The 26,815-nt window shown below is 30.6% G+C and overlaps 1 protein-coding gene across 5 annotated transcripts in view; it reads left to right on the plus strand.

The window, feature by feature from the left end:
• The window catches only part of tn (tripartite motif containing protein thin), a 285,381-nt gene that overhangs the window by 124,561 nt on the left and 134,005 nt on the right, over window positions 1-26,815 (plus strand). For all 5 annotated transcript variants that reach the window (XM_075380953.1, XM_075380951.1, XM_075380954.1 and 2 more), the window contains one exon: window positions 23,265-23,404. In XM_075380953.1, the coding sequence (XP_075237068.1) occupies window positions 23,270-23,404 (135 nt within the window). In that variant the 5' untranslated portion in view covers window positions 23,265-23,269. The remainder of the gene's footprint in view (window positions 1-23,264; window positions 23,405-26,815) is intronic.

Here is a 26,815-nt window from a genome sequence, read left to right on the forward strand (position 1 = left end):
ATGTTCAGTATTAATTGTAATTATTTTGAAGCCATAACACTTTCCGTTAAAAGATTATTTTCCACCGAATACAGTGATTAGAGAGTGGTGTGAATTAAATCCGATAGGTAGTGCTGTTGTTTTGCCATTTGGATTTATTTACATTCTGACTTTTATAAAGTCAAAGGTTAAATTTTGTTAAATTGCTAATGTTCAGTTTTTTAAGGTTTTTTGAAACTTTCAATTGTTGTCATTTAATCTGTATGTATACTCAGATCTAGCAATAGCGAAGCATTGCCGAGTCTGCTAGAATTGCGCGCTTATTGAGAATATTATATTATATTATTATTTATTGAAATAACGTTTTAAAGTTTAATTAAAAAATGTACATTGTGCAAATTTGTAAGGTGCAGTATTGAAGTGAGTATTTTACATGATTTTTCATGAATTTTAATGATGTATACACGCGCAAAATATATATATATAACGAAAAAACCTTTTCGTTATATACAGTAGAAAATAACTGGAGGAAGAAAGAATACTTACTATTTTTTTATGATAATGATAAAATGCTAATGAAAATGCTGAAAACTTTCAAAAATTCCACCGTTGTATTCAATGCACTTTTCAACACGTTGTACTAGATTTTATGTTGCCAGTCTAACGGTATCTTTGCGTTCCTTGATTATATCTGCAGCGTTGAGAATGCGAGCAATCAGTTCATCGCGTGTGTCTACTTTTTGCTTGTAAACCTCATTTTTCAACCATCTCCACAAACAATAATCAAACGGAGTGAGGTCTGGGGATCTCAGTGGACAATTAACCGTTACAGCGTTCAAGTCCTAGTAAACCCAGTTGTTTTTACACAGATTTGAATACTAGATCGTGGATACCGGTGTTCTTTGGTGGTTGGGTTTCAATTAACCACACATCTCAGGAATGGTCGAACTGAGAATGTACAAAGACTACACTCATACATATCATCCTCATTCATCCTCTGAAGAATTATCTAAACGGTAGTTACCGGAGGCTAAACAGGAAACAAGAGAGAGAGAGGGAGAGAGAGAGAGAATAGCCAGTTAACCGGCCCTCCACGTCCTATCCATTTACCAGCAAACTTTTCATCAAGACATTGCCTTACTTCACTAGTGAAATGTGTAGGAGCTCCATCAAGTTGGTAATACATTTCAATTCGTTTTTCTAAGGGGATATTTTCCAGCAATATAATAAATTCATTACGCAAACATTTTTCCGATAAGAATTCGACGTAATACTGCAAACACGATTGATCAGCGAAAGGTTACTTAACACATTACCACAATTAACTGACAACGAGTAGTATTTAAACAAATTGTGATGAAAAAATCAGTGTTGCCAACTTGTTTTCTGTAGGTCTAAAATTATTGTACCTACTAGACACATCTGTTTTTTTTTTTTTTTTATTCGTAACATTTTCTTCTAAGTTTTCGTCGGTTTTGTTGTTAATAAAAGACGACATATTTAAAATTTTATTTGTTTTCTGTTGACATTATTTACATCAATCTTCTTATAATTAAATTCTCTACAATTTACGTTTAAAAAATGTATGATTTATTGCCAATTTAACAACGTTATTGTACGTCAGACGTAAAAAAATGTGTTTTTGACCCTATTTTTGGTGTTTTACACGGGATATCTTAGAAACTAAGAGAGATACAATTCTGGGACTTATTTTTTTCGATTTCCCAGCTGAAAAACCATAAGAAACAATTGAATTTGCTCCTTAATTGACCTTCCCAGAATTTCAGAAAGTCTTAATTTATCCGGAGGCACTGAAACTCGGGCGAAATCTTTCACCTTGTATAACTCGTTAACGAAGCGTTTTCGGATCTATGTTTATATGAACTTTTTTATTATTTTTAACCTCTAGAATCAGTTGTATTGCCCTATCCTCCTGAATCACTCTGTATATATTGAGAAATAATTCATATACTCGTATGTAATTTATATAAAAAATTGTAACAAGATTAAATGTAGCTTAGCCTTTTTTTATATATATATATATATATATATATATATATATATATATATATAGTAAAATAACATAAGATTTTTATAATGATTTGTCTAAGTTTTTGGTGCTGAAATAGTTTGAATGGTTTAGAGTATTATAATACCATTATGGTTTGAATATCTCTGAATAATTACCCCCATTGTTTCTTATAAGAAGTATTAAATGCAGAGCTAATGATTTTCCAATTACTTCATGCCTATTCAGAAAATAATGTGAAATTCATTCTAATAATTCGGCTGTGATACGAATTCATTATTACTGGTTTTTTTCTTGATCATACATCATTCTTATATATTCCTTTAACCTTTATTTTTTCTATTCTTTTTTAACGTTAAATTTTTCCACTTACTTTCTATATTTTTAACTTCCTATTTGTGTTTTTTTTTTTTTTTTTTTATTTTAATATTTCTTATTTAACCGATTAATCTCTTCCTTTAAATATATTCTTTTTCTTCTCTCTTTTCCTTTTCTGCTTCCTTCATTCTACCTCATCAATTTTTTTCTCCAATTATATTTTTCCTTTTTCTCAATCTTTACCTTTTTCTTCTTCATTTAATCATTCTGTTTTTTATTTTTCTTCACTTGTTTTTCTTTTTTAATTTTATTAATCATAGCCCGTTAGTATCGATATATAAATTATTTATATATCAGTTTCCACATACCAATAAATTTTAATAGTAAATTCGAGCGCTTTCGTATTGGTAATCCATCCTCAGAAACATTGATGTGTTATAATTATTTACCTCGCATATCATTTATTATACTAAATTGAATTTTAAAAATAAAAATTATAAATATAACAATAGATCGTCAAAAGGTAAAATAATGTCAACGTTATCCGTCAAGTCAGTATGAAGGTCTCAATTGTTACATTCATTAGTATAAAGCAGTATAACCAACCTAAGAATCAAAAAAATTTCTTTTTTTATTCTTTTTTCTACTTGTTTTCTAATTATTTTCATTTTTCCTTCTTCATTTCTTTTCTTTTTTTCTTTATTTTACTTATTCATAATCTTCTTTATTGAGTATTTTTTTTTTTACGGCTTTCATCCTCCTTTTATAAATGTATTTTTCTTTATATTTACATTCCTATTTTTCTTCTTTTTTTTTAATTTTCTTTCAGTTTGATTTTTTTTTCTTTAATGTTTTAATGTCTCGATCTTTCATCCGGAGGTCCCGGGTTCGAATCTCGGTCAGGTATGGCATTTTCACATACGCTACAGAGGATCTCATCCTCTGAAGAATGTCTAACGGTGTATCCAGAGGTTAAAAAAAAAAATATAATGAAATTTTTTTAGAATCCGGCATATAAACCTGACGATTTTTGAGAGATAATAATTAAACTGTGTATCGTACTATTAAAACATTTAATATATCAAATTAAAAAACAATTTTTGTAATTTATAGTGAATTACTTACATCGATTTTTTTTATTTGAATATTATGTCGTCCAAATATTTTCCATTACTCCTCATACACTCACTTAACCTCATTCTAAAGTTTGACATTGCTCGCTCAATCATCACTTGTTGAACCGCTTCAATTTCTCGTCGAATAGCCTCCTTGAGTTCTGCAATTGACTGTGGTCGACTACTGAAGACTTTATGTTTGAGATACCCCCGCAGAAAAAAAATCACAAACAGCCAGATCAGGTGAACGCGCTGGCCAAGTAATGCCGCCAAATCGGGAAATCAAACGTCCAGGAAAGGTTTCTCATAGAACATCCATTGCGATTCTCGCCGTACGGGCGGTGGCCCATCCTATTGAAACCAAATTTCATGTCCTTGAAAGTCATTCGGTTTCGGTCAGAGAAATTCATTCAACATGTTTACCTATCGATGAGATTTTACTGTTACTCTGCGATTTAACTCCTCAAACGGGCCAATTATGCCGAACTTTGAAACCGCACACCCCACTGTAAGATATTGACTGTGAAGTGGTTTTTCAACAGTTTGCCGTGGATTATGCGAAACCCAATTTTGTTTATTCACAAATCCTGACAGCTGAAAATGCGCCTCGTCACTTAAAAGAATAATGGCATCCTGGTGGACATTTTCGAGGATGACCTCGCAAGTTGCTTTGCGAGACGCCCAATCATTTGCATTAAGTTGCTGCACTAACATCATTTTATACGGATGGAATTTCAGGTCGGCATGAAGAATTGGTCGTACACTTCGATCAGAAATGGCTAGCGCAGCAGTATGTCTCGCTGCTGAACGTCGTGGAGACCGCGTAACAGCTAACTTTACAGCGTTAATGTTTTCAGGCGTTCTCACAGTCCATTTTCGTTCTGTTGGTTTCATTTTTAAAGTAGACGATCTGTTCCTAACATTCATAACAATATCGTATTCCTACTAGGAACAGACGCGTGTCGATTTAAATTGAAATGTCTGCGAAATAAACGCTGTGTTACGATAACCGAGTCATTATTTTTAAAATAGCCTTCGATCACAAACGATCGTTGTTCACCCGACCACGACATACTGGCTACTGAAATAGCATGAATAGACCTGTCGATGTATAACACTCCCGCCTTCTCATTGACAGTGGTGCCAACATAAAAATTACTACAAAATCGTCAGATTTATATGCCAGACCCTGTATTTATTTTTTCTTTGAAAATATTTTTAATTGATGTTTTATTAACTCAATTTTCTTATATAAAATTTTTTTTTTTATAATGATTAAATAATATCCTATCGTATATCACAAAAAAGTCTTAATTTTCCATCTAGCGCTTTAACAAAGCTATAAATTTAGAAGAGAAAGTATTTTAATTGGTCGAATTTGGGCATACCGGTTATTTTCACCGGATCTTTACGTTTTAAAACCTAAGGAAACTAAAAAACAGGATGGAATTTTCCGGAAGTTTGTATATACTTGTGTCTAATCGGTGTCACTGTAAATCACATTTATATCTCCAGAACTATTTTACCGATTTTGACCAAACTTGGCCATATTACTTCAATATATGGGGCATTGATGACATTAAATTTTTGACTTAAAAGCTCGAAATGGTGAGGCTGTAGAGTAAGGTCATCCTCAGTATTACGAAATTTCGTCTAAGTAACATCTTATTTTTCTTACGCACATTTGTTAACAAATGTTACTTTTTTTCATTACTTTATTACATTACTTTTTTCCTTTATTCTATTTATTTATTACCTTAATTCTTCTTTTTCTTTATTAAGTTTTCTTTTACGACTTTTATCCTCTTTTTATAGATATATTTTGTTTTATTTTTATAACTTTTGTTTTTTTCTTTAATGTCTCTAAAATGAATTTATTTTTTTATTATTTATATTTATTAACTCAAATTTTTAAATCTAATTTTTATCTTTTATAATAATTATAAAGAATAATATATCATACACCTCAAAAAATTAATTCTCAAACAAGTTTAAGAAAAGAATTTCATGACATGATTCATTACTCTTGAGTAATCTTAGTAATTTTTTACATTAAAAATAAAGTTTGTTTTATTTTATATTATATAAATAAATTGGTTTAAGTAGCAATTCATTGTAATAAGGTAATCTGCCCTTAGACAGGTCCCTTGCCGTTTACCTGTATTCTCATCTATTCCTAGATAAAATTTTAAAATCCCGATAGCACTCTTTTTTTTATATTATTAAAAATTTCTTTTTTTTTCATCTTCCAGAATTATTTTAATGAATCTTTCATAATATTTTCCAACCAGTTAGTTTTCCTTCTTTGATTAAACTTTTATTTTTATTCTTTCTGCTTACTAATTTCTTAATCTAATCTATTTATTTAATTCTGTACACTATTATAATTCAAAATTCTTCTTCAATTCCATACAAAAGTATACATTAAACGTTAAATTTCACAAAACCATTCTTAAACCTTTATGTTTTAGGTAGATTTCATAAGAAAGCTACCTATTGTAATCTGTACCATGATTCGACTTCCAAAAAATTTCGATATATCTTCGGGTTTCACATTCTCCAGACCCCAAAACCACCGTCAGTTCAAAGGTTTATATATATTTCTCTTGTGGACACGATAACTGACGTAATTTTGTGCCAATAACTTTCAAATTGATACATAAAATATTACGACCAAAAATCTCGTTCGAGTTCGTTAATGAGCAAAATCAGACCACGGAGGTGGAAATGGGGTGGGGGGCTTTTTCTAAAAAAACAAAATATCGTTATAACTTTCTTATTAAGTAAAATATCGAATTCGTTTAAAATTCCTACTATTCTTTGGATAAGGGCCTAAAACATTAAAGTTTTTTGATATCACAATTAAAAAAAAAATAGTATTTGCAAGAAAGATTTTTTGAAAAAACGCACCCTCATCCCAAAAAATTCTCCAAATAAACTAGTAGTTAAGTGGGTATAGTGCGTCATTAATACCCCTTCTCGCCACAAGGAACGCTAATGTAGCACTGACATACAACTGTTATAGTCGTCTACAATGTTGTGACATCAGAAGTGAGCGGTAGAATTAAATAAATGAATAATATTTTAAGAATAAAAAAGTATTTAATGTTGCCGCTAGTACTGCCACACTCGCACGAATGAAATATGGCATGCGCGCGCGCGCTTACCGTGTTATTGTACCGTACTGTTTACTGTATTATTGTTTATTTGAATTGAACAAACAAAAAATATTATATTTAGTTAAAATGATAAATATTTTTAATTTACTTGTGTGTGTATGTGTATGTGTAAGCCGTGCATCAGAAAAAAACCACATGACGGGAAATTCCTACAACTGTGTTGTCAACTTTTTTAATTCTTTAAAAACAATATTTATTCTTTAAAAAATTCTAAAAAAAGATTTCAGGTTATGATTCAATACTCTTAAGCAATTTGTGTGATTTTATTCTGTTTGTTTATATCTACTAATGTTTTTAAATTCTTTTTTTTATATTTTAACTAAAAAAGTATTAAAAAAGATTTCTCAATAATTTAAAAAGAATAATCTTATATAATAATAATGTTATACTCTGTATACTTACTTTATCAAATACAGAGTGTCCCATATAAAACGCAACCCATCAATCACTCATCCAGAAATTTCAAAACTCAAGCTTACTCCCATACTCGTTACTGAAATGGAATCGTCCAACATCTGAACATCGCGGCGACGCAGTAGAACACTACCGATAGTAACAACAATGCAATCATAACGTTCAGTGTATTGCTAGAGACAAGATGGCTATTTGAACGTGTTTTCATTGTCGAGTCGTACTTCAGTACGAAATCAGCGCGGTTTCAGTGCAAGATTTGTTTCGCCATAAGTACCCACATAAACCAGCTCCTAACAAAACATCAATATTAAAGTTAGTCGCAAAATTTAGAGAGACCGGTTCTTTTAATAACAAGGAACACAAAAGATCTGCGTCAGTATTGAATACAGATACAGTCGCTGAAATTAAAGGCCGATTACTCGCCTCGCCAAATAAATCGATCAGACGTTTGTCTGCTAAAATTAATTTGTCTAAATCGACTGTTCATCGGGCGACCAAACAATTACAATTACGACCTTAGCGCATTCAAACGGTTCACCAACTTCTTGAGCCCGACAAAGAAAAACGGCTACAATATTGTCAATGGTTCGTGAGGGAATTAATGTTATGGATTCATTATTTTTCACAGATGAAGCACGGTTTCATTTGTATGGCTACGTAAACAGCCAAAACAGTAGAATTTGGAGCGTTGAAAATCACCACGTTTATCACGAAAAACAATTACATCCGCAGAAGTTGGGTGTGTGGTGCGCGATATCGCGAAAAAAAATAATCGGTCCTATTCTATACGAGTACACCATTAATGTAGAACGATATCAGAATATTTTATTTCAGTTCATCGCACTCTTGGAAGAGGAAGACAGACACTGCCGGCTACAACATGATGGTGCGACATCGCACTACGCAGGTTCAACTTCTGATTTCGTCGAGGAATTCTTTGGTAATCGTGTTATCGGTCTAGGCTTGTGGCCACCAAGATCTCCAGATTAGACTGCGCCTGATTTTTTTACTACGGAGTTACCTCAAAGAAAACGCCTACGGCAACAAACCACGAACACTTGAACGATTGAAAGTTAATAGTGAACAAGCTGTATTAAATATCCGGCCACAAATTTTGGAAAAAGTTGCAAGAAACTCTGTAATCAGAATTGAAGCTTGTATTCCATAAAGATGGCGGCCACTTCCAACATTTACTCTAAATGTAAGGTAATGGATGGTAATAATAAAAATTACATTTACATTTACACATGCCTTTTTATTATTTCAATACCTACCAATATAAGGTTGTGTTGCGTTTTATACGGGACACTCTGTATATTTTTGCTACCCAATTTAATTTATTGATAAAAAGATAAAATTTTACGGTATGAATAATTCGATGCGTGCTTGGGATTTAAATCTAGAACATTTAGGATGAAAGGCAGGTGCAACCATTCTGTCTACAATAATAATAATAATATTAACAATTTTATATTAATTTTATAAGACCGTTTAAACACATTTAATTTTTGAAATTTTGCAAAATTCATATCTCATATTCGGATTTACCAATAATAATTTTTCTATTTGGTTTCAAGTTGGTTTTAATAAATAACTTCTTCATATGTAAGTTTATATTACAATAAGTGGATTTATATATCTCAGGAATGGTCGAAATGAGAATGTACAAGACAACACTTCATTTACACTCATCATATATCATCCTCTGAAGAATTATCTAAACGGTAGTTACCGGAGGCTAAACAGGAAAAGAAAGAAGTGGATATATATATATATATATATATATATATATTACAAACTGTTAAATGTGTACTCACCCAATAATTTATATTAATAGTGTAAAATGTATAAGAATTTACATGAATTTCAATTAATTGTGTTTCTTTTCATACTGCGTAAGTTATGCATGAATAGTCTGAACTTAATATAGAATCAAGACACAGTATCAGCATTTCTCTTTCTTTTTTCTTTCTGTCGCTTACACCCTCGTTCTCTTTTTTATCTCTTTACTTCTACCGATCAGTCATTTTTATAGATTTTACTTCCTGTTTGTTATTCAAATATTAGCTGATATTGATATTGGCTGGTCAAGATAATGTCAGACATACTATACTTGTGCGCGTTCGCGTGTGTGAAGGACTAAGAGAGAGAGAGAGAGAGAGAGAGAGAGAGAGAGAGAGAGAGAGAGAGCAGTAACGCTATAATTTGGAGCAACGATTGAGTTTTAAGTTGAGAATAATTTTCACATAATGAAAATAATTTTGATTCTAAATTCTCTTAAAATAAATTTCACAGAATTTTCTCTTAAAATAATTACTATCTTTGAATATAAATAATTAGAATTTTAATTCGATTATTACAATTTACTCACTTTGTTTCTAATTGAAATTTATAAAATAAACATTTTAAAAAAAATCTTAATCGAATAAAATTAAATCCAAAATAAAATTGTAAACCGTACGGTAAGAGTTTCGCAGTTATCATTTCTTTCGCTCAAAAACCAAAAATTTCTGTAATATAAATAAAACTTTTTTTAACAACTGATATTAAAAAAGGTAAGACACTACATTTCTATTATCAAAATCAGTTACTAATTTGGAATTTATTTAAATATATACAGAGAGCATTAAAAGATTTAAATGGCAGAAAGGCTCCTGGAATAGACGGAATACCTGTAGAATTACTGCGCAGTGCAGGTGAGTTAGCGATTGATAGATTATACAAACTGGTGTGTAATATTTATGAAAAAGGGGAAGTTCCGTCAGACTTCAAAAAAAGTGTTATAGTCATGATACCAAATAAAGCAGGGGCAGATAAATGTGAAGAATACAGAACAATTAGTTTAACTAGTCACGCATCAAAAATCTTAACTAGAATTCTATACAGAAGACTTGAGAAGAGAGTGGAGGAAGTGTTAGGAGAAGACCAATTTGGTTTCAGGAAAAGTATAGGGACAAGGGAAGCAATTTTAGGCCTCAGATTAATAGTAGATGCAAGATTAAAGAAAAACAAACCAACATACTTGGCGTTTATAGACCTAGAAAAGGCATTCGATAACGTAGACTGGAATAAAATGTTGAGCATTTTAAAAAAATTAGGGTTCAAATACAGAGATAGAAGAACAATTGCTAACATGTACAGGAACCAAACAGCAACAGTAACAATTGAAGAACATAAGAAAGAAGCCATAATAAGAAAGGGAGTCCGACAAGGATGTTTCCTATCTCCGTTACTTTTTAATCTTTACATGGAACTAGCAGTTAGTAATGTTAAAGAACAATTTAGATTCGGAGTAACAGTACAAGGTGAAAAGATAAAGATGCTACGATTTGCTGATGATATAGTAATTCTAGCCGAGAGTAAAAAGGATTTAGAAGAAACAATGATCGGCATAGATGAAGTTATACGCAAGAACTATCGCATGAAAATAAACAAGAAGAAAACAAAAGTAATGAAATGTAGTAGAAATAACAAAGATGGACCACTGAATGTGAAAATAGGAGAAGAAAAGATTATGGAGGTAGAAGAATTTTGTTATTTGGGAAGTAGAATTACTAAAGATGGACGAAGCAGGAGCGAGCCGAATAGCACAAGCTAAACGAGCCTTCAGTAAGAAATATAATTAGTTTACATCAAAAATTAATTTAAATGTCAGGAAAAGAGTTTTGAAAGTGTATGTTTGGAGTGTCGCTTTATATGGAAGTGAAACTTGGGCAATCGGAGTATCTGAGAAGAAAAGATTAGAAGCTTTTGAAATGTGGTGCTATAGGAGAATGTTAAAAATCAGATGGGTGGATAAAGTGACAAATGAAGAGGTATTGCGGCAAATAGATGAAGAAAGAAGCATTTGGAAAAATATAGTTAAAAGAAGAGACAGACTTATAGGCCACATACTAAGGCATCCTGGAATAGTCGCTTTAATGTTGGAGGGACAGGTAGAGGGGAAAAATTGTGTAGGCAGGCCACGTTTGTAATATGTAAAACAAATTGTTAGGGATGTAGGATGTAGAGTGTATACTGAAATGAAACGACTAGCACTAGATAGGGAATCTTGGAGAGCTGCATCAAACCAGTCAAATACTGAAGACAAAAAAAAATACAGAGTGATTCAGGAAGATAGGCCAATACTTTGACAACTCATTCTAGAGGCTAAAAATAAGAAAAAAGTTTATATAAGTATATGTCCGAAAACGATTCGTTAGCGAGTTATACAGAGTGAAAGATTTCGCCCGAGTTTCAGTTCCTCCGGATAAAATTAAGGCTTTTTGAAATTCTGGGAATGTCAATTAAGGGGCAAATTCACTTGTTTCTTATGGTTTTTGAGCTGGGAAATCGAAAAAAAATAGGTCCCAGAACTGTGTATCTCTCTTAATTTCTAAGATATCCCATGAAAAACGTCAAAAATAGGGTTAAAAGCACATTTTTTACGTTTGACGTACAATAACGTTGTTAAATTGATACATTTTTTAAACATAAATTATAGAGAATTTAATTATAAGAAGATTGATGTAAATAATGTCAACAAAAAAGAAATAAAATTTTAAACATGTCGACTCTTATTAACAACAAAACCGACGAAAACTTAGAAGAAAATGTTACAGAAAAGGAAAACAGATGTGCCTAGTAACTACAATAATTTTAGAGCTACGGAAAACAAGTTGGGAACACTGATTTTTTTCATCACAATTTGTTTAAATACTACTCATTTTTGTCAGTTAATTGTGGTAATGTGTTAAATAACCTTTCGCTGATCAATCGTGTTTGCAGTATTACGTCGAATTCTTATTGTAAAAATTTCAGAAAACTGTTAAGAAGTGTAATTTTGTATTCATTTTACAGTGTATAAAAATCAAGTCTGTTAAAAAAAGTGAAATCTAAATTTTTACCCATGTTTCTTGGCATAACTGAGAAGAATTTTGGATATATTTCATCTAGAAAAATCTCTCAAATGTCGATATTCTGTAACTGCTGCCGTGGCACTTCCATTGTAAAATCCATAGATGAAAATCATGGCGGTATATTCGGCATTAGTGAAGATACGCGACATTTTTCAAAACAAAACTAAACAGAATTTCACTTTTTTTAACAGACTTGATTGAACAGTTTTATTTTGAAAAATGTCGCGTATCTTCACTAATGCCGAATATACCGCCATGATATTCATCTATGGATTTTGCAATGGAAATGCTACGGCAGCAGTTACGGAATATCGACATTTGAGAGATTTTTCTAGATGAAATATATCCAAAATTCTTCTCAGTTGTGCCAAGAAACATGGGTAAAAATTTAGTAGCGATAGATGGTTAGTTTTTTCATTTATTCCGAACAAAAAAAAAAATCCTCTTTCCCTTTATATAAAAGTATAATTATAATTTAATAGCAGATTCTTTATTATCTCCTACTAACTTATTTCATTTCTTTAGAAACATTATCATAACATTCTCTGCTCCTTTATTTGTTTTAAGACATCTTTTTTTTTTAATTTTATCAACCTATCTAATAAACAAACATCTTCTTCTGACCCCATTAGTAATTTTTAATAAATTCATTGTATGATTTGTGGAAAAAAATAATTTAAAGAAAATTATTAAATTAAATAAAAATTCATGGGAAATTTTAATATATAAAATTATATTGTTGGTAACACTGTTTCTGAACGTTGAAGTTATAGTAATAGTGTTGAATGGAAACTTTGTGGAGGGGTTTGATTTTCAGAGGATGGGGTACTGTGAGAGTGGAAGGTATTGGTGTGTGTTCGAGGTACGGCTAAGTTAATCAGATAACATTGTGGGTCGCTGATACATCCAATTTTGCAGATCGCTGACTAAGCTTCGTCGGTTGTACACAGTAGTCTTTGAATGTTAAAGTGTGGCAGAGTTACACACTGTGACGTTGCATCACTACATGTAACGTCTATATATGAAAAAGGGTTCTCATATTGCTACATACTACACTTACTACACATATACATACATACATATATATATGTATATAAACACTGTAATAAAATAGGTTTTATTCTGTGATAGTATTGGTTGATTACATGGTCTGCTAGGTTGGTAGCAATGATTATATGTCATGCATCAACGCTTATATCGCTTGTCATAATGTTACACGGTTATTGCTTATAAATCATATATTAGAGACAAAAAAAATTTTACTACCCGTTACGGAATGAAATAACTTAATTGCTTTCATTTTTTTTTTTTTTTAGGCAGGTACTTCAGTTTAATAAGAAATAGGGATATTTTTTTAAAAAAAGGTAATTTTTTTTCTAAATATTTGCTGACGAAACAAAAATCTTTGATTTGTAAGGATTTTTTTTTCAATTTTCTTTCGGTTTTTTTTATATATATATAATTTGTTTCATTATAGAAGAGCATATTTTGATTGGATCCTAATACAAAATCCTAATTTAAGCAGTTATTTGACCAATAATTTCTTTATTTTAAATTAAATGAACAGGTATTGATATATAATAGATCTTTTTTCTCAAAAAACATTCGAAAGTTATTCACTAATTACTTCTTCTTTGATGTAATATTGCCTAAAACATAAATTTTTTGATCAAAATTCCTGATCAACTTTTTCAAATAAACTTTCTAAATTAATTTAATGTTTAATAATTATGAAATATTTTCATTTTTTCTTAATATATTTCAAACTGCAATTCTTTTTCTCTTTATTGAGATATCTAATTCATTAAATAAAAAGTGAAAATTTGAGAGTAGAGTGGAAGAAATGTTATAAGAGAAGACCAATTTGGTTTCAGAAAAAGTATAGGAACAAGGGAAGCAATTTTAGCGCTCAGAATAATGTAGAAGGAAGATTAAAAAAAAAAACAAAGCAACATGCTTGGCATTTATACACCTAGAAAAGGCATTCGATAACGTAGACTGGAATAAAGTGTTCAGCATTTTTAAAAAATTAGGGTTCAAATACAGAGATAGAAGAACAATTGCTAATATGTACAGGAACCAAACAGCAACAGTAATAATTGAAGAACATAAGAAAGAAGCCGTAATAAGAAAGGGAGTCCGACAAGGATGTTCCCTATCCCCGTTACTTTTTAATCTTTACATGGAACTAGCAGTTAATGAAGTTAAAGAACAATATAGATTCGGAGTAACAGTACAAGGTGAAAAGATAAAGATGCTACGATTTGCTGATGATATAGTAATTCTAGCCGAGATTAAAAAGGATTTAGAAGAAACAATGAACGGCATAGATGAAGTCCTACGCAAGAACTATCGCATGAAAATAAACAAGAACAAAACGAAAGTAATGAAATGTAGTAGAACAAAGATGAACCACTAAATGCAGGAGGAGAAAAGATTATGGAGGTAGAAGAATTTTGTTATATGCGAAGTAGAATTACTAAAGATGGAGCGATATAAAACGCCGAATAGCACAGGCGAAACGAGCTTTCAGTGAGAAATATAATTTGTTTACATCAAAAATTAATTTAAATATCAGGAAAAGATTTTTGAAAGGATATATTGGAAGTGTCGCTTTATATGAAGTGAAACTTGGACGATCGGAGTATCTGAGAAGAAAAGATTAGAAGCTTTTGAAATGCGATGCTATAGGAGAATATTAAAAATCAGATGGGTGGATAAAGTGACAAATGAAGACGTGTTGGGGCAAATAGATGAAGAGAGAAGCATTTGGAAAAATATAGTTAAAAGAAGAGACAGAATTAGAGGCCAAATACTCAGGCATCGTCGCTTTAATACTGGAGGGACAGGTAGAAGGAAAAAATTGTGCAGACTGGCCACGTTTGGAATATGTAGAACAAATTGTTGGGGATGTAGGATGTTTGTTTATTTTAATGCCTTGAATCAGTCTCTTAAATTTGACAAACATCTCGGGACAGTGAATGTACTGTGAATGTTAATCATATTAATAAATAATAATTAAAAAATTCATCTTAGTGTTTTTGTATGACAAATTTTAATTACTTAATGAAATCTGAAAATCTTCTTTTTAGAATCACACTAATATGCACTTCTACAGATGGCAACTAACTCCTTTTCCATGATAACACGTAGAGGTTGGTAATACTATACATCATGTTCTGCCGATTCTAACATATGCTTACCCGGCATAGGGATCTTTGTTGAACTCCACGCTTCAAGAGAAATTAGAAGGTATACAAAAAATAGCGTTGCGGACGATATTTGGATCACCGTGGTTAGTCAGAAACGCCACTCTTCGCCATGATGTGGAACTACACACCGTATCCAAAGTGGGGGTGGCGCAGGCACGCAGACTGTTCGGGAGAACGGCCGTGTGCGAATACGACCATCTCCGGGATATCTACCGAGAGGACTCTACTCCACAGGGTATAAAATGGCCTCATGCCGTATTAAACGAACCACCTTGAAGAGGCGGTACGGAAGTCAAAAACCGACAAATTAGGCTTAGGAGCCTCTATATTGCGTAACCTATAAATGGAAACCGCGCGAAAATTCCGGCCGCGAAAGTGACCGTTTTCAAGATATTTTATAAAAACTATATAAACCTAGACAATACCTCACACCGTCCCACCACGAAGAGATCACAATTTAATTCAGTCATGCGACTTCCTCCGGAAAGGGGGCGCATTGCTTCCTACAAGTAAATAGAACCCCGGTAGATATATTCCTGCTAACCCATAAGGTACTAGTACCGAAAGGACTTCAGCGGATGGACTGAAGGGAAATCACGCCGGGAATACTAGGCTCAAAAGCTTACTCTCCCACGGTCAGAACCACTAAATAAATTACACCATGGTCTATACAGATAGGAACGCAAATTACCAAATCCTAAAGTTAGGTAAACTAACTTTAAACACCTTTTCCTAGTCGACTTTAGAAGAGATTTTAAAATCGATTCCTCTTAAATATTAAAATTCTCCAATCGATTAGAGGGATATTCAGATCATTTAAAATATAGGATTGACTTGGACTTGGACCAAATATTCCCTGTTCATCACTTTTTATTTAGCCTGAAATGGGAATTTAGTCCTGGAATTAAATGGTAATTTTGTAGCGTGTGAAAATTCCATGCCAACGCGTCTTCCCAAATCAACTGATTTGGAAGTCGAGATTACCAACGTTCAGTCCTAGTAAAGGCTTTTATATGGATTTGAATACTAGATCGTGGATACCGGTGTTCTTTGGTGGTTGGGTTTCAATTAACCACACATCTCAGGAATGGTTGACCTGGGACTGTACTAGACTACACTTGATTTACATTCATACATAACATCCTCATTCATCCTCTGAATTAATCCTGACGGTGGTTCCGAAGATTAAAAGAAGAAAAAAAAAAAATATATATATATATATATATATATATATATATACTAGCGGACCCGACAGACGTTGTCCTGACGTGGCATTATTCTGTCATAAACGCACATACATAAATATAAGTAACTTAATTAAGTTAAAATTAGCAGGAATGTGTTCTAAATTTCATTAAAATGACTATTAGTATGATATCAGTTTGTGATTGTTGTATTATTGTAATGGGTTTATTGATTAATTATGTGTAGTATGGTTAATATTTATTTTCACTAAATATTGAGATGTCCGATGAAAATTGAATTAAATTATCGAAACGTCGTAAAATTAATAATTAGTGTAATTAATAAATTTTCATCCACATTACTACTAATTTTCACTTAACATCATTCTAAAAAAGTACCTCCTACGTATTTTTTTTTTTATTTAATAATTTTGATGTTTCATAACCATGTAACAGCTTAATTAATCAATTAATAAAAAAATTAAAGCACTGTAAAAAAGCAACGTAGTTGCTTTTTTACAGTGCTTTTTATCATTTTTCTCATTCTTTATTTTAACATCAATTTTACCAAATTTTAGATAATTGTAAATTAAAAATAATTTTAGAAAACATTTTATAAAATTAATCAGCTAAAACATTATAAATTCAATTTTTTAAATATACTTTAAACTATATTATAAGCAACTTATATTTTAATTTTATAAATGTTATATTTTATTTTACAAACTTAAATTTTTATTTTCAAAGACCCGTTAAATACTTCATAAGTTGAATAGAATCAAATGAGAACTGACAATTTAGATTTGTAGGTTAAGTTGATTGTTATTGAATGCGCGTGTATACATCATTAAAAATCATGTAAAATACTCACTTCAATACTGCACCTTACAAATTTGCACAATGTACATTTTTTAATTAAACTTTAAAACGTTATTTCAATAAATAATAATATAATATAATATTCTCAATAAGCGCGGAATTCTAGCAGACTCGGAAATGCTTCGCTATTGCTAGATCTGATTAAATGACAACAATTGAAAGTTTCATAAAACCTTAAAAAACTGAACATTAACAATTTAACAAAATTTAACCTTTCACTTTATAAAAGCCAGAATGTAAATAAATCCAAATGGCAAAACAACAGCATTACCTATCGGATTTAATTCACACCACTCTCTAATCACAGTATTCGGTGGAAAATAATCTTTTAACGAAAAGTGTTATGGCTTCAAAATCATTACAATTAATACTGAACATTAAGAAACTTACAAAACATTACGGAACCTTATAAAATTTCACCTTTAACATTATGAAATTCAGAATGTAAATAAATCCAATTGTCAGAATAGCACTACCTATCGGATTTAATTCAAACTATTCTCTAAATTCGAATTTTAATGTAAGAACAACACAAAGCTACGACACAAGTAACTGATATGCGAAAAAGCAACAAAATAAAAAGAATTCCTAGAATCCTATCGCAGCACCAAATACCGGGTTTGACTGATAAACCAAAAATTAAAAAACAAACTTCTAAACCGCGATCGTAGCTCTGCCTACCGGACCCAATTGTGAACCTTAACCATTCCAAGATCACATAAAGAAATTTAAAAAAAACATTTTCACTTTAATACTGTACCTTACAAATTTACACAATGTATATTTTTTAATTCCACTTTAAAACGTTATTTCAATAAATAATAATATAATATAATATAATATTTCTCAATACGCGCACAATTCTAAACGCGATCGCAGTGCTGCCTACTTGTTACTTAATCATTTGTGATTTTGTTTACATTGGCAACGGTCATACGGGCTCTTTGTGATTGGTCGTTGTGTTTGACAGCGGCCATCTTGCATTGATCTGATTGGTTTTCCTTTGTTTACATTTCCATCTGATTTATTAGCCTCTTATTTATTAAAAAACTGTTTTCTCGCGATTTTTTGTAACACAATAATAACACAAAATTACGAAATATATTTCTCAATTTGATCGCAGCACCAACTGTCGGGACAAACTAAAATTAAAATAGAATATTATTGAATATTCGATACTGCGATGGTAGTGCAGTCTGCCGGATCCTATGTAAAACATTCCAAAATCAACAACTACTTATAAATAAAAAATTAATTAAAAAAACATTTTCCAGTAGACCAAATTGTGAATCTAAATCATTCTCGAATCCCCGTGAACACACACACAAAATTTCATCAAAATCAGTCCAGCCGTTTAGGAGGAGTTCACTTTCATACACACGCACACAAGAAATTTATATATATATAGATTAGACATAAAATGAGACAAAAACAGAGACTGTACAAGTCTACAGTTCATTTACACTCATACATATCATATTCATTCATCCACTGAATTAACACCTGAGTGGTAAGAAAAGACCGGGATTCTGGCTGAAAGGCAAAGACAATGCCATTCACGTTACGGAGGCCAGCCCCGTCCAATAATTAAGAAAACAATGAAATATATCTTGATTTTAAACTCTTTAAGCCTGCTTTTGTTAAGAGCCAGGTTGTCAGGAAAGACTAAATATATTATTTTGACATTTTGGTTTTCTTTTTGCCGAAAGGTTTTCATTATTTTCTCCAAAACGAGGCTGAATACGAACTATTATTAATAATAGTAATAATCATTGTGGTGGAGTGCTAGCGTCTCAGACTTTCGTCTGAAAGTCCCCGGATTCGAATCTCGGTCAAGCCTGGAATTTTTCGTACACTACAAAATTAATTTATTATCTAATAAATACACCTGTTGTTACTTAGCAAATAAATAAAGTATATTATATTAGCAACAATTCAGATTTTCTGATAAAACGTGAAAAGGAAATTTAGATTGTTTATATAAATCCTACTATCATAAATTTAGTTATAATTTATATATATATATATATACAGTTTAGAGATTGTGTGTGTGTGTGTGTGTGTGTGTGTGTGTGTGTGTGTGTGTGTGTGTGTGTGTGTGTGTGTGTGTGTGTGTGTGTGTGTGTGTGGGTTTGGGTGTGTGTGTGTGTGTGTGTGTGTGTGTTTGTGTGTGTGTGTGTGTGTGTGTGTGTGTGTGTGTGTTTGTGTGTGTGTGTGTGTGTGTGTGTGTGTGTGTGTGTGTGTGTTTGTTTGTAAATGTTGAAGTGACAATGTGGAAATGAGTTAAAGGGGCAACTGGTAAACTTCGAACGTCGAACAAAGTAAGAAAGGACTTTGAGCTAGTACTGGAAACTGAGGCCGGTGAATTGCTTTAACACTGAGGTCACAAACAGAGCCCTAAATCTCTATTGTGATGTCGTATATGTATATATATATATATATATATTTTCCTCATCTTGATCTACACTCTTACACTCCTCTCATCTACCTTTCTCACTCAAATTTTCCTTCTTACAACATCGTTCTATCCCTCTTTGTTTAATCATGTACCTTTACCATTATTTCTTCATGTATATCCATTAAACATTTTATGTGTAAAATAATAACCTCCCTTCCCTTCAATCTCACTTCTTCTCTCTTCTCAATTTTCCCCTTCTCCCATCATATTATCTTTCCTTTCTCTACAACTCCTGCTTTTTGTCTTCTGTCATATACACACTTTACCAACCCACTGTAATACCTTATCCTAGTATTAAATAATAAGACATTCTCTTCAGACTGGTCTTTAATCATACACATACACTTCATACTATACACACTGTAATTTCTCTTTAGAATCGTTTTCTTAACTTGTTTTGTTAGAATCATTAACAACATATGTGCCTTTAATATGTTCTATATTTACAAAACGGATATTACAATAATTATAGTACAGCCAGATCAACTTTCAGTATGACTCGGATGAATTAACAATAAACTCGACTTGTATATACACTCATTTCAAATAAAAAATAGACTCCAAGTTTTTTTTTCTTTTATTACTTTTTCGGGAATGTCTACCCATTTCGAATAAAAACTAGACTTCAAATGTTTTATTTTCTTATTACTTTTCTGGGAATATATATTCACTTCAAATAAAAACTAGACTTCAATTGTTTTATTCTGTTATTTCTTTTCCAACGAAAATACCTATAATAGTTATATTTAAAGTAGAAATTATAATAATTATGTCAAAAATGGGTTTTCGGGTATATTGAATATCTTTACGTTTTAGAGTCCAACTAGTTCATCTACACCAAAAAAATAAATAATATCATAAATTATTAAAAACCTCAAAAAAATTCTTAACACTTGTATTTCTTTCTTGATTTTGAAAGTTAATTCTTCTAGCTTGCAACTATATATGGCTTGCTCCAGAGTCTCCCGTGGGAACAATCTAATATATGTATATCCATTCTTTAGATTATGTGATTCACAGACTGTTCCACACAAAAAAGTAAAATAAAGTTAAAAATAAAAAATGAGAAACGAATTAAGATCACCACCTCCTGGTGTTTGTCCTTTAATGCTAACTATACAAAATACTTTTTTACCCTAAGAAACAGTTACAACTATTATTTTAAAGATGAGGGACCGACTATTCTGAAACCCGCATATTTTAGATCATTCAAAATTTTGGGTCCGTATTTAACAGTATTATTCTCACAAGTATAAGAATAATTTAAACTGGGGGAGGGGTCCGGGTGGCTCCACACCTACTACTAGCTATACTGTGATATAAATTTTAACCAATTCAATTTTTATTTCTTTTTTTTTTGTATTCTGCAACGCTACACTTATCAAGATTTTACTATGGTTTTCCTTGATCCACCCAGGCAAATGATAGAGTAATTTCTTTTTTAACTTCGGAATAGGCTTACCTAGCTCTAGCCATATCTGAAGTTATCTGTCTATTGTAATAAAATAATACTTTTATTTATTTGTGGAACCCGATGGTACACTGGTTTTTCAGATTGTCTACATGAATAGAAAATCAGAGAGAGAAAGAACAAATATGTATGAGAGGGGAGAGCGATATTTTGTGTGTGTGTGTGTGTGTGTGTGTGTGTGTGTGTGTGTGTGTGTGTGTGTTCATGTTACCTCAAAAAGAAATAGATAGTTAACTATAAAGGGATTGAGGTAATGCACATTGCACCATACCTTAATTTTATTTTAACGTTACGAGTTGCATTAACAACAAATATTCAGATGAGAAGATGTAAAATGACGTCACAAATACGACAACTACGCTCTTCTCTGGTATATTTTGTTCTAAAAATACCCACGTCATATTGTATATTACTAGACTAAGAAATTTAAAATGTAACAGTTGCTTTTGTTAAGTTTCTTTTCTACTTATATGAACTGGAAGAGTTAGAAATAAATGTAATACAAAAATAAAAAAATAAAAAAAGATTACTATGTTTAAATATATCTTAACAGCAGTGAACTTCTAAAACTATTATCTTATGTTAAATATACTAAACTATTTGTACCTATTTTTAGAATGGTTTATGCAAGTAATTCTAGCTAATAACACCTCTCCCATATATAATAGATTTTTAGGCAAATATTTTTAAATAATTTTTTTTTATGAATTATATTTTTAATTCAGGAAAACTTGTATATTTATTTTAACTATACAATATTAAATTTAATACATAAGTCAAATAATGTACTATACTTTTGTCTATGATAATCGACCAATGATATTAATTTCTAAATATTAAATATTTGCTACAATAAATTTATTCAAAGGGGAAGGTTGGTAAACATATAAAAAATAGGGTATCGGAGATTTTGCGAATCTTTACGTTTAGTTCATCTAGTCCAAAAAATCTGATCTTGACACCACATGACTTCCTTGTACGCCTATTAAATTATATGTACATTTTTTTTAAATGAAAAGTTAATAAATTTTATTTTCGTTAATAACTTCTGATATTTTTTCATATTTATTTTTTTTTTTTTTACTTTTTATTGTTATTATTTATCGTAATTCTTTTTACAATCAGAGATTAATAATTATTAATAAATCAATATATTTAAATTAGGAGAAAAAATTTAAAAAAAGGAGATGTCTGATTCAAACCGGATGTGCCTTCCTCTTGTAAGATCCAAATATTTTCATTAATTAAAATTTTATTTCGCTGTAACTTTGGAACCAATGAAAATAAGTATAACTTCTGATATATCATTGAAAAGCTCTTAATGAGGGCTTATTACTGCAGTTAAGAAAAAGTTCAAAATCCAAATTGTTTGGATTTTGGGCTTTTTTTGGACAGTTTTGGGCCAGTCGATTGGAATCAAAAAGGGAGGTGCACAACAAGATGTTACAATTGTCCTAAATCCAAAATTTCAATATCCTACGGCTAATCGTTTTTGAGTTCTGTGAGATACTTACGTACGTATAGACATCACACCGAAATTAGTCAAAAAGGATTCAGGGATGGTCAAAATGGATATTTGTGTTAAAATCTGAAAACCGAAATTTTTCGCGATCACAATACTTTTTTTATTTCGTACAAGGAAGTAAAAATATTTGTATGTATGTGTACCCGATTAACCCAAGCGATTTTCTTCAAATTTGGCTCAAATTTTTTTACATATGTGATAATGGTCATATTAATTATTTTTCAAAATTCAATCAGGTGTGAGGAATATCGGAAAAAAAATTTTGATTTTCTACTGAAAAAGATTTTGAAAATTTATTACCTACATTGCACATATAAATAATCTAAAATATTTTTTTTTTTAAAATCACTTCTTAAAATTGTTTTTTTCTCTCTCTCCCTTCGGTTCAAATATTTTTCAAATTTTTTTTTGAAAATTTATACTTCATAAAATAGAGTTATCAAAAAAGTATCTACAATTTTTCAAAATTATAAATAAATTATAGGAGAGAGATTCTAATACAGAATCTTCCACATGAAAGATAAACAGTGAAATTTAAATCAATAAAATCATTAAGAATGTATATCATAAATTATTATTTATTTTATTTTTTTTTTTTTACAGGTGAAATGGAGCAATTCGAGCAGTTACTAACATGCGCTATCTGCTTGGATCGATATCGAAATCCAAAATTACTGCCATGTCAGCATTCATTTTGTATGGAACCGTGTATGGATGGTTTAGTTGATTATGTCAGGAGACAGGTAAGAGAAGATTGAATATTATTTACTACCTTTATCAATCAATCATTAGTATTTTTTTTTTCTTCAGTCATGTGACTGGTTTGATGCAGCTCTCCAAGATTCCCTATCTAGTGCTAATCGTTTCATTTTGGTATACCCCCTACATCCTAAATCCCTAACAATTTGTTCTACATATTCCAAACGTGGCCTGCCTACACAAGTTTTTCCTTCTACTTGTCCCTCCAATATTAAAGCGACTATTCCAGGATGTCTTAATATGTGACCTAAAAGTCTGTCTCTTCTTTTAGCTATATTTTTTCCAAACGCTTCTTTCTTCATCTATTTGCCGCAACACCTTTTCATTTGTCACTTTATCCAACCATCTGATTTTTAATATTCTCCTATAGCACCGCATTTCAAAAGCAAGTATTCTTTTCTTCTCAGATACACCTATCGTCAAAGTTTCACTTCCATATAAAGTGACACTCCAAACATATACTTTCAAAACTCTTTTTTTCCTGACGTTTAAATTAATTTTTGATGTAAAAAATTATATTTCTGACTGAAGGCTCGTTTCGCCTGTGCTATTCAGCATTTTATATCACTCCTGCTTCATCTATCTTTAGTAATTCTACTTCCCAAATAACAAAATTCTTCTACCTCCATAATCTTTTCTCCTCCTATTTTCACATCCAGTGGTCCATCTTTGTTATTTCTACTACATTTCATTACTTTTGTTTTCTTCTTGTTTATTTTCATGCGATAGTTCTTGCGTATAACTTCATCTATGCCGTTCATTGTTTCTTCTAAATCCTTTTTACTCTCGGCTAGAATGACTATATCATCAGCAAATCGTAGCATCTTTATCTTTTCACCTTCTACTGTTACTCCGAATCTAAATTGTTCTTTAACATCATTAACTGCTAGTTCCATGTAAAGATTAAAAAGCAACGGGGATAGGGAACATCCTTGTCAGACTCCCTTTCTTATTACGGCTTCTTTCTTATGTTCTTCATTTATTACTGTTGCTGTTTGGTTCCTGTAAATGTTAGCAATTTTTCTTCTATCTCTGTATTTGAACCCTAATTTTTTTTAAATGCTGAACATTTTATTCCAGTCTACGTTATCGAATGCCTTTTCTAGGTCTATAAATGCTAAGTATATTGGTTTGTTATTCTTTAATCTGAGGCCTAAAATTGCTTCCCTTGTCCCTATACTTTTCCTCAAGCCAAATTAGTCTTCTCCTAACACTTCTTCCACTCTCCTCTCAATTCTTTTGTAAAGAATTCTAGTTAAGATTTTTGATGCATGGCTAGTTACGCTAATTTTTCTGTATTCTTCACATTCATCTGCTCCTGCTTTCTTTGGTATCATGAATATAACACTTTTTGGAAGTCTGATGGAACTTCCCCTTTTTCGTAAATATTACACATCGGTTTGTATAATCTATCAATCGCTTCCTCACCTGCACTGCGCAGTAATTCTACAGGTATTCCGTCTATTCCAGGAGCCTTTCTCCCATTCAAATCGTTTAATGCTCTCTTAAATTCAATCATTTGTATATAATATTTAAAAGTAAATAAAAATTAAAATAGAAAAAAATAGTTAATACGTTAAAATTTTTTATTAACATTTTTATTTTGTCTTTTTGAAAAAATATATGGTATTACTTTCAGTTGCATGGAAGGAGGTTAGGGTGTGAAACTGAATTTTCTTTTTTTTTATTTATTTCGTTTGACTGGGTTGATGTGCAATCCTCTCTTATATTCAATCCAAGGTTTGCATTTTACATACTGAGATCTATAATATTCTAATTTTATTTTCATTTACTGTTTTTGCTCTCTACTCTTCCTTCTAGAAATAAATTCACTAAATCTAGATGCCTTAATATATTAATTTTATTATTTTATTTTATTTTATGTTTTATTTTTGTAATATTCCATAAAAACTACTTTCTTCTTGAAATTGAATTTTAATTTTAACTGAAATTTAATTTTTTTCGTTTTATAATATATCAAAGAATTTAACTTACAACAACTTCTCATAGTTTCAGACTTCAAAAGCCACTTTTCTTTAATTTTATGGTTTTTAATTTCTAATATTTTATTGTCACAAAGATTTATCCTATGTATAAATATTTTAAATAGATTTTTCCTAATTTTTTTAAACCTACTTTTGATGCTGATAGATTTATTTCCTACTTTGTTCAAGTTTACTTTTGGTATCTTCCATAACATCACTCAATTCTGGTAATTTCCAAATCATTAAAGAAATTAGAAAATATTCTTTTACAAATCATAAACTTATCTTTGTATTGTAAGTACCATCGTTGTTTCCATGTTATATTTATTTTTTATCATGAATAAGTAATTCAGAATTAATTAATATAACCTAGCATCTATTAATAATTAATCAAATAAACTTAGAAACTATTCTGCATACAATTGACTTGTTAAGTGATAATCAATAGATGACTAATTGCAGACTATTTTCCATGTCTAGTAGATTTCAACTTTGAACGATAATGGGAATTTCATGTTGAACAACAATCAGAAAGAGTTAAATTAATTAATTTAACAAAAAATAAAAAAATTACCAAAAGAAATATATTTAAAAACAAAAAGAAGAATATAAAGAACGTAAATTATTAATAAATCAAACACAAAAATAAAATTAAAGAATAATTACATAAAATTAAAAAACAAGTAAATAAATGATTTTAAATTATTAATAGATTCATCTTTTGTGAGTACATATTGCATAAATAAAAGAAAGAAAGAAAATAATACGAGAGATAATGTGAATAGTAAAACAATAGTATTTGCTGGAAAGAGGTTATGATGAAATGATTAAAGCAAACAAAAGAAGAAAAAAAAAAGTTAAATTGTATATATGTTCATGAATGTAGAAAAGAGGGGAAAAATACAGAGGAAGAGAGAAAAAGAAAGAACTATTTTAGTAAAAGAAATTAAAAAAGAGAGGGAAAAATTTATGTTGTTCTAATTTTAGAAATGAATACTAAACATTATACAGAAATAATATTTTTATGTTATTGATACACCATTTTATATATTATCGAATTCAAAAAGTTGGTAGTACTGAAGTTAATTATAAATTTAAATTTTAATGGATGAGTTGTCAATAACATTTATGCAGTAATTTAATAAAATGTAAACTGAACTATTCCAATAAAACAAAGTTTATTATTAGGTTACGTAATCAATTAAAAATCTGATAATTGCTTTTTAAAATTGTACCAGGGGACGTGTATTTTATTTTCATTTTTAATTCTGTTTGTTCACTTTTTTTCATTATTTTATATTCAGTATAAGATTACTTTTCTAAAGTTATTAAAAATTACAGTGCATCTCACTCTCTCTCTCTCTCTCTCTCTCTCTCTCTCTCTCTCTCTCTCTCTCTCTCTCTCTCTCT

Source organism: Lycorma delicatula, chromosome 13 (assembly GCF_047948215.1).
Source record: "Lycorma delicatula isolate Av1 chromosome 13, ASM4794821v1, whole genome shotgun sequence".
NCBI lineage: Eukaryota > Metazoa > Arthropoda > Insecta > Hemiptera > Fulgoridae > Lycorma > Lycorma delicatula.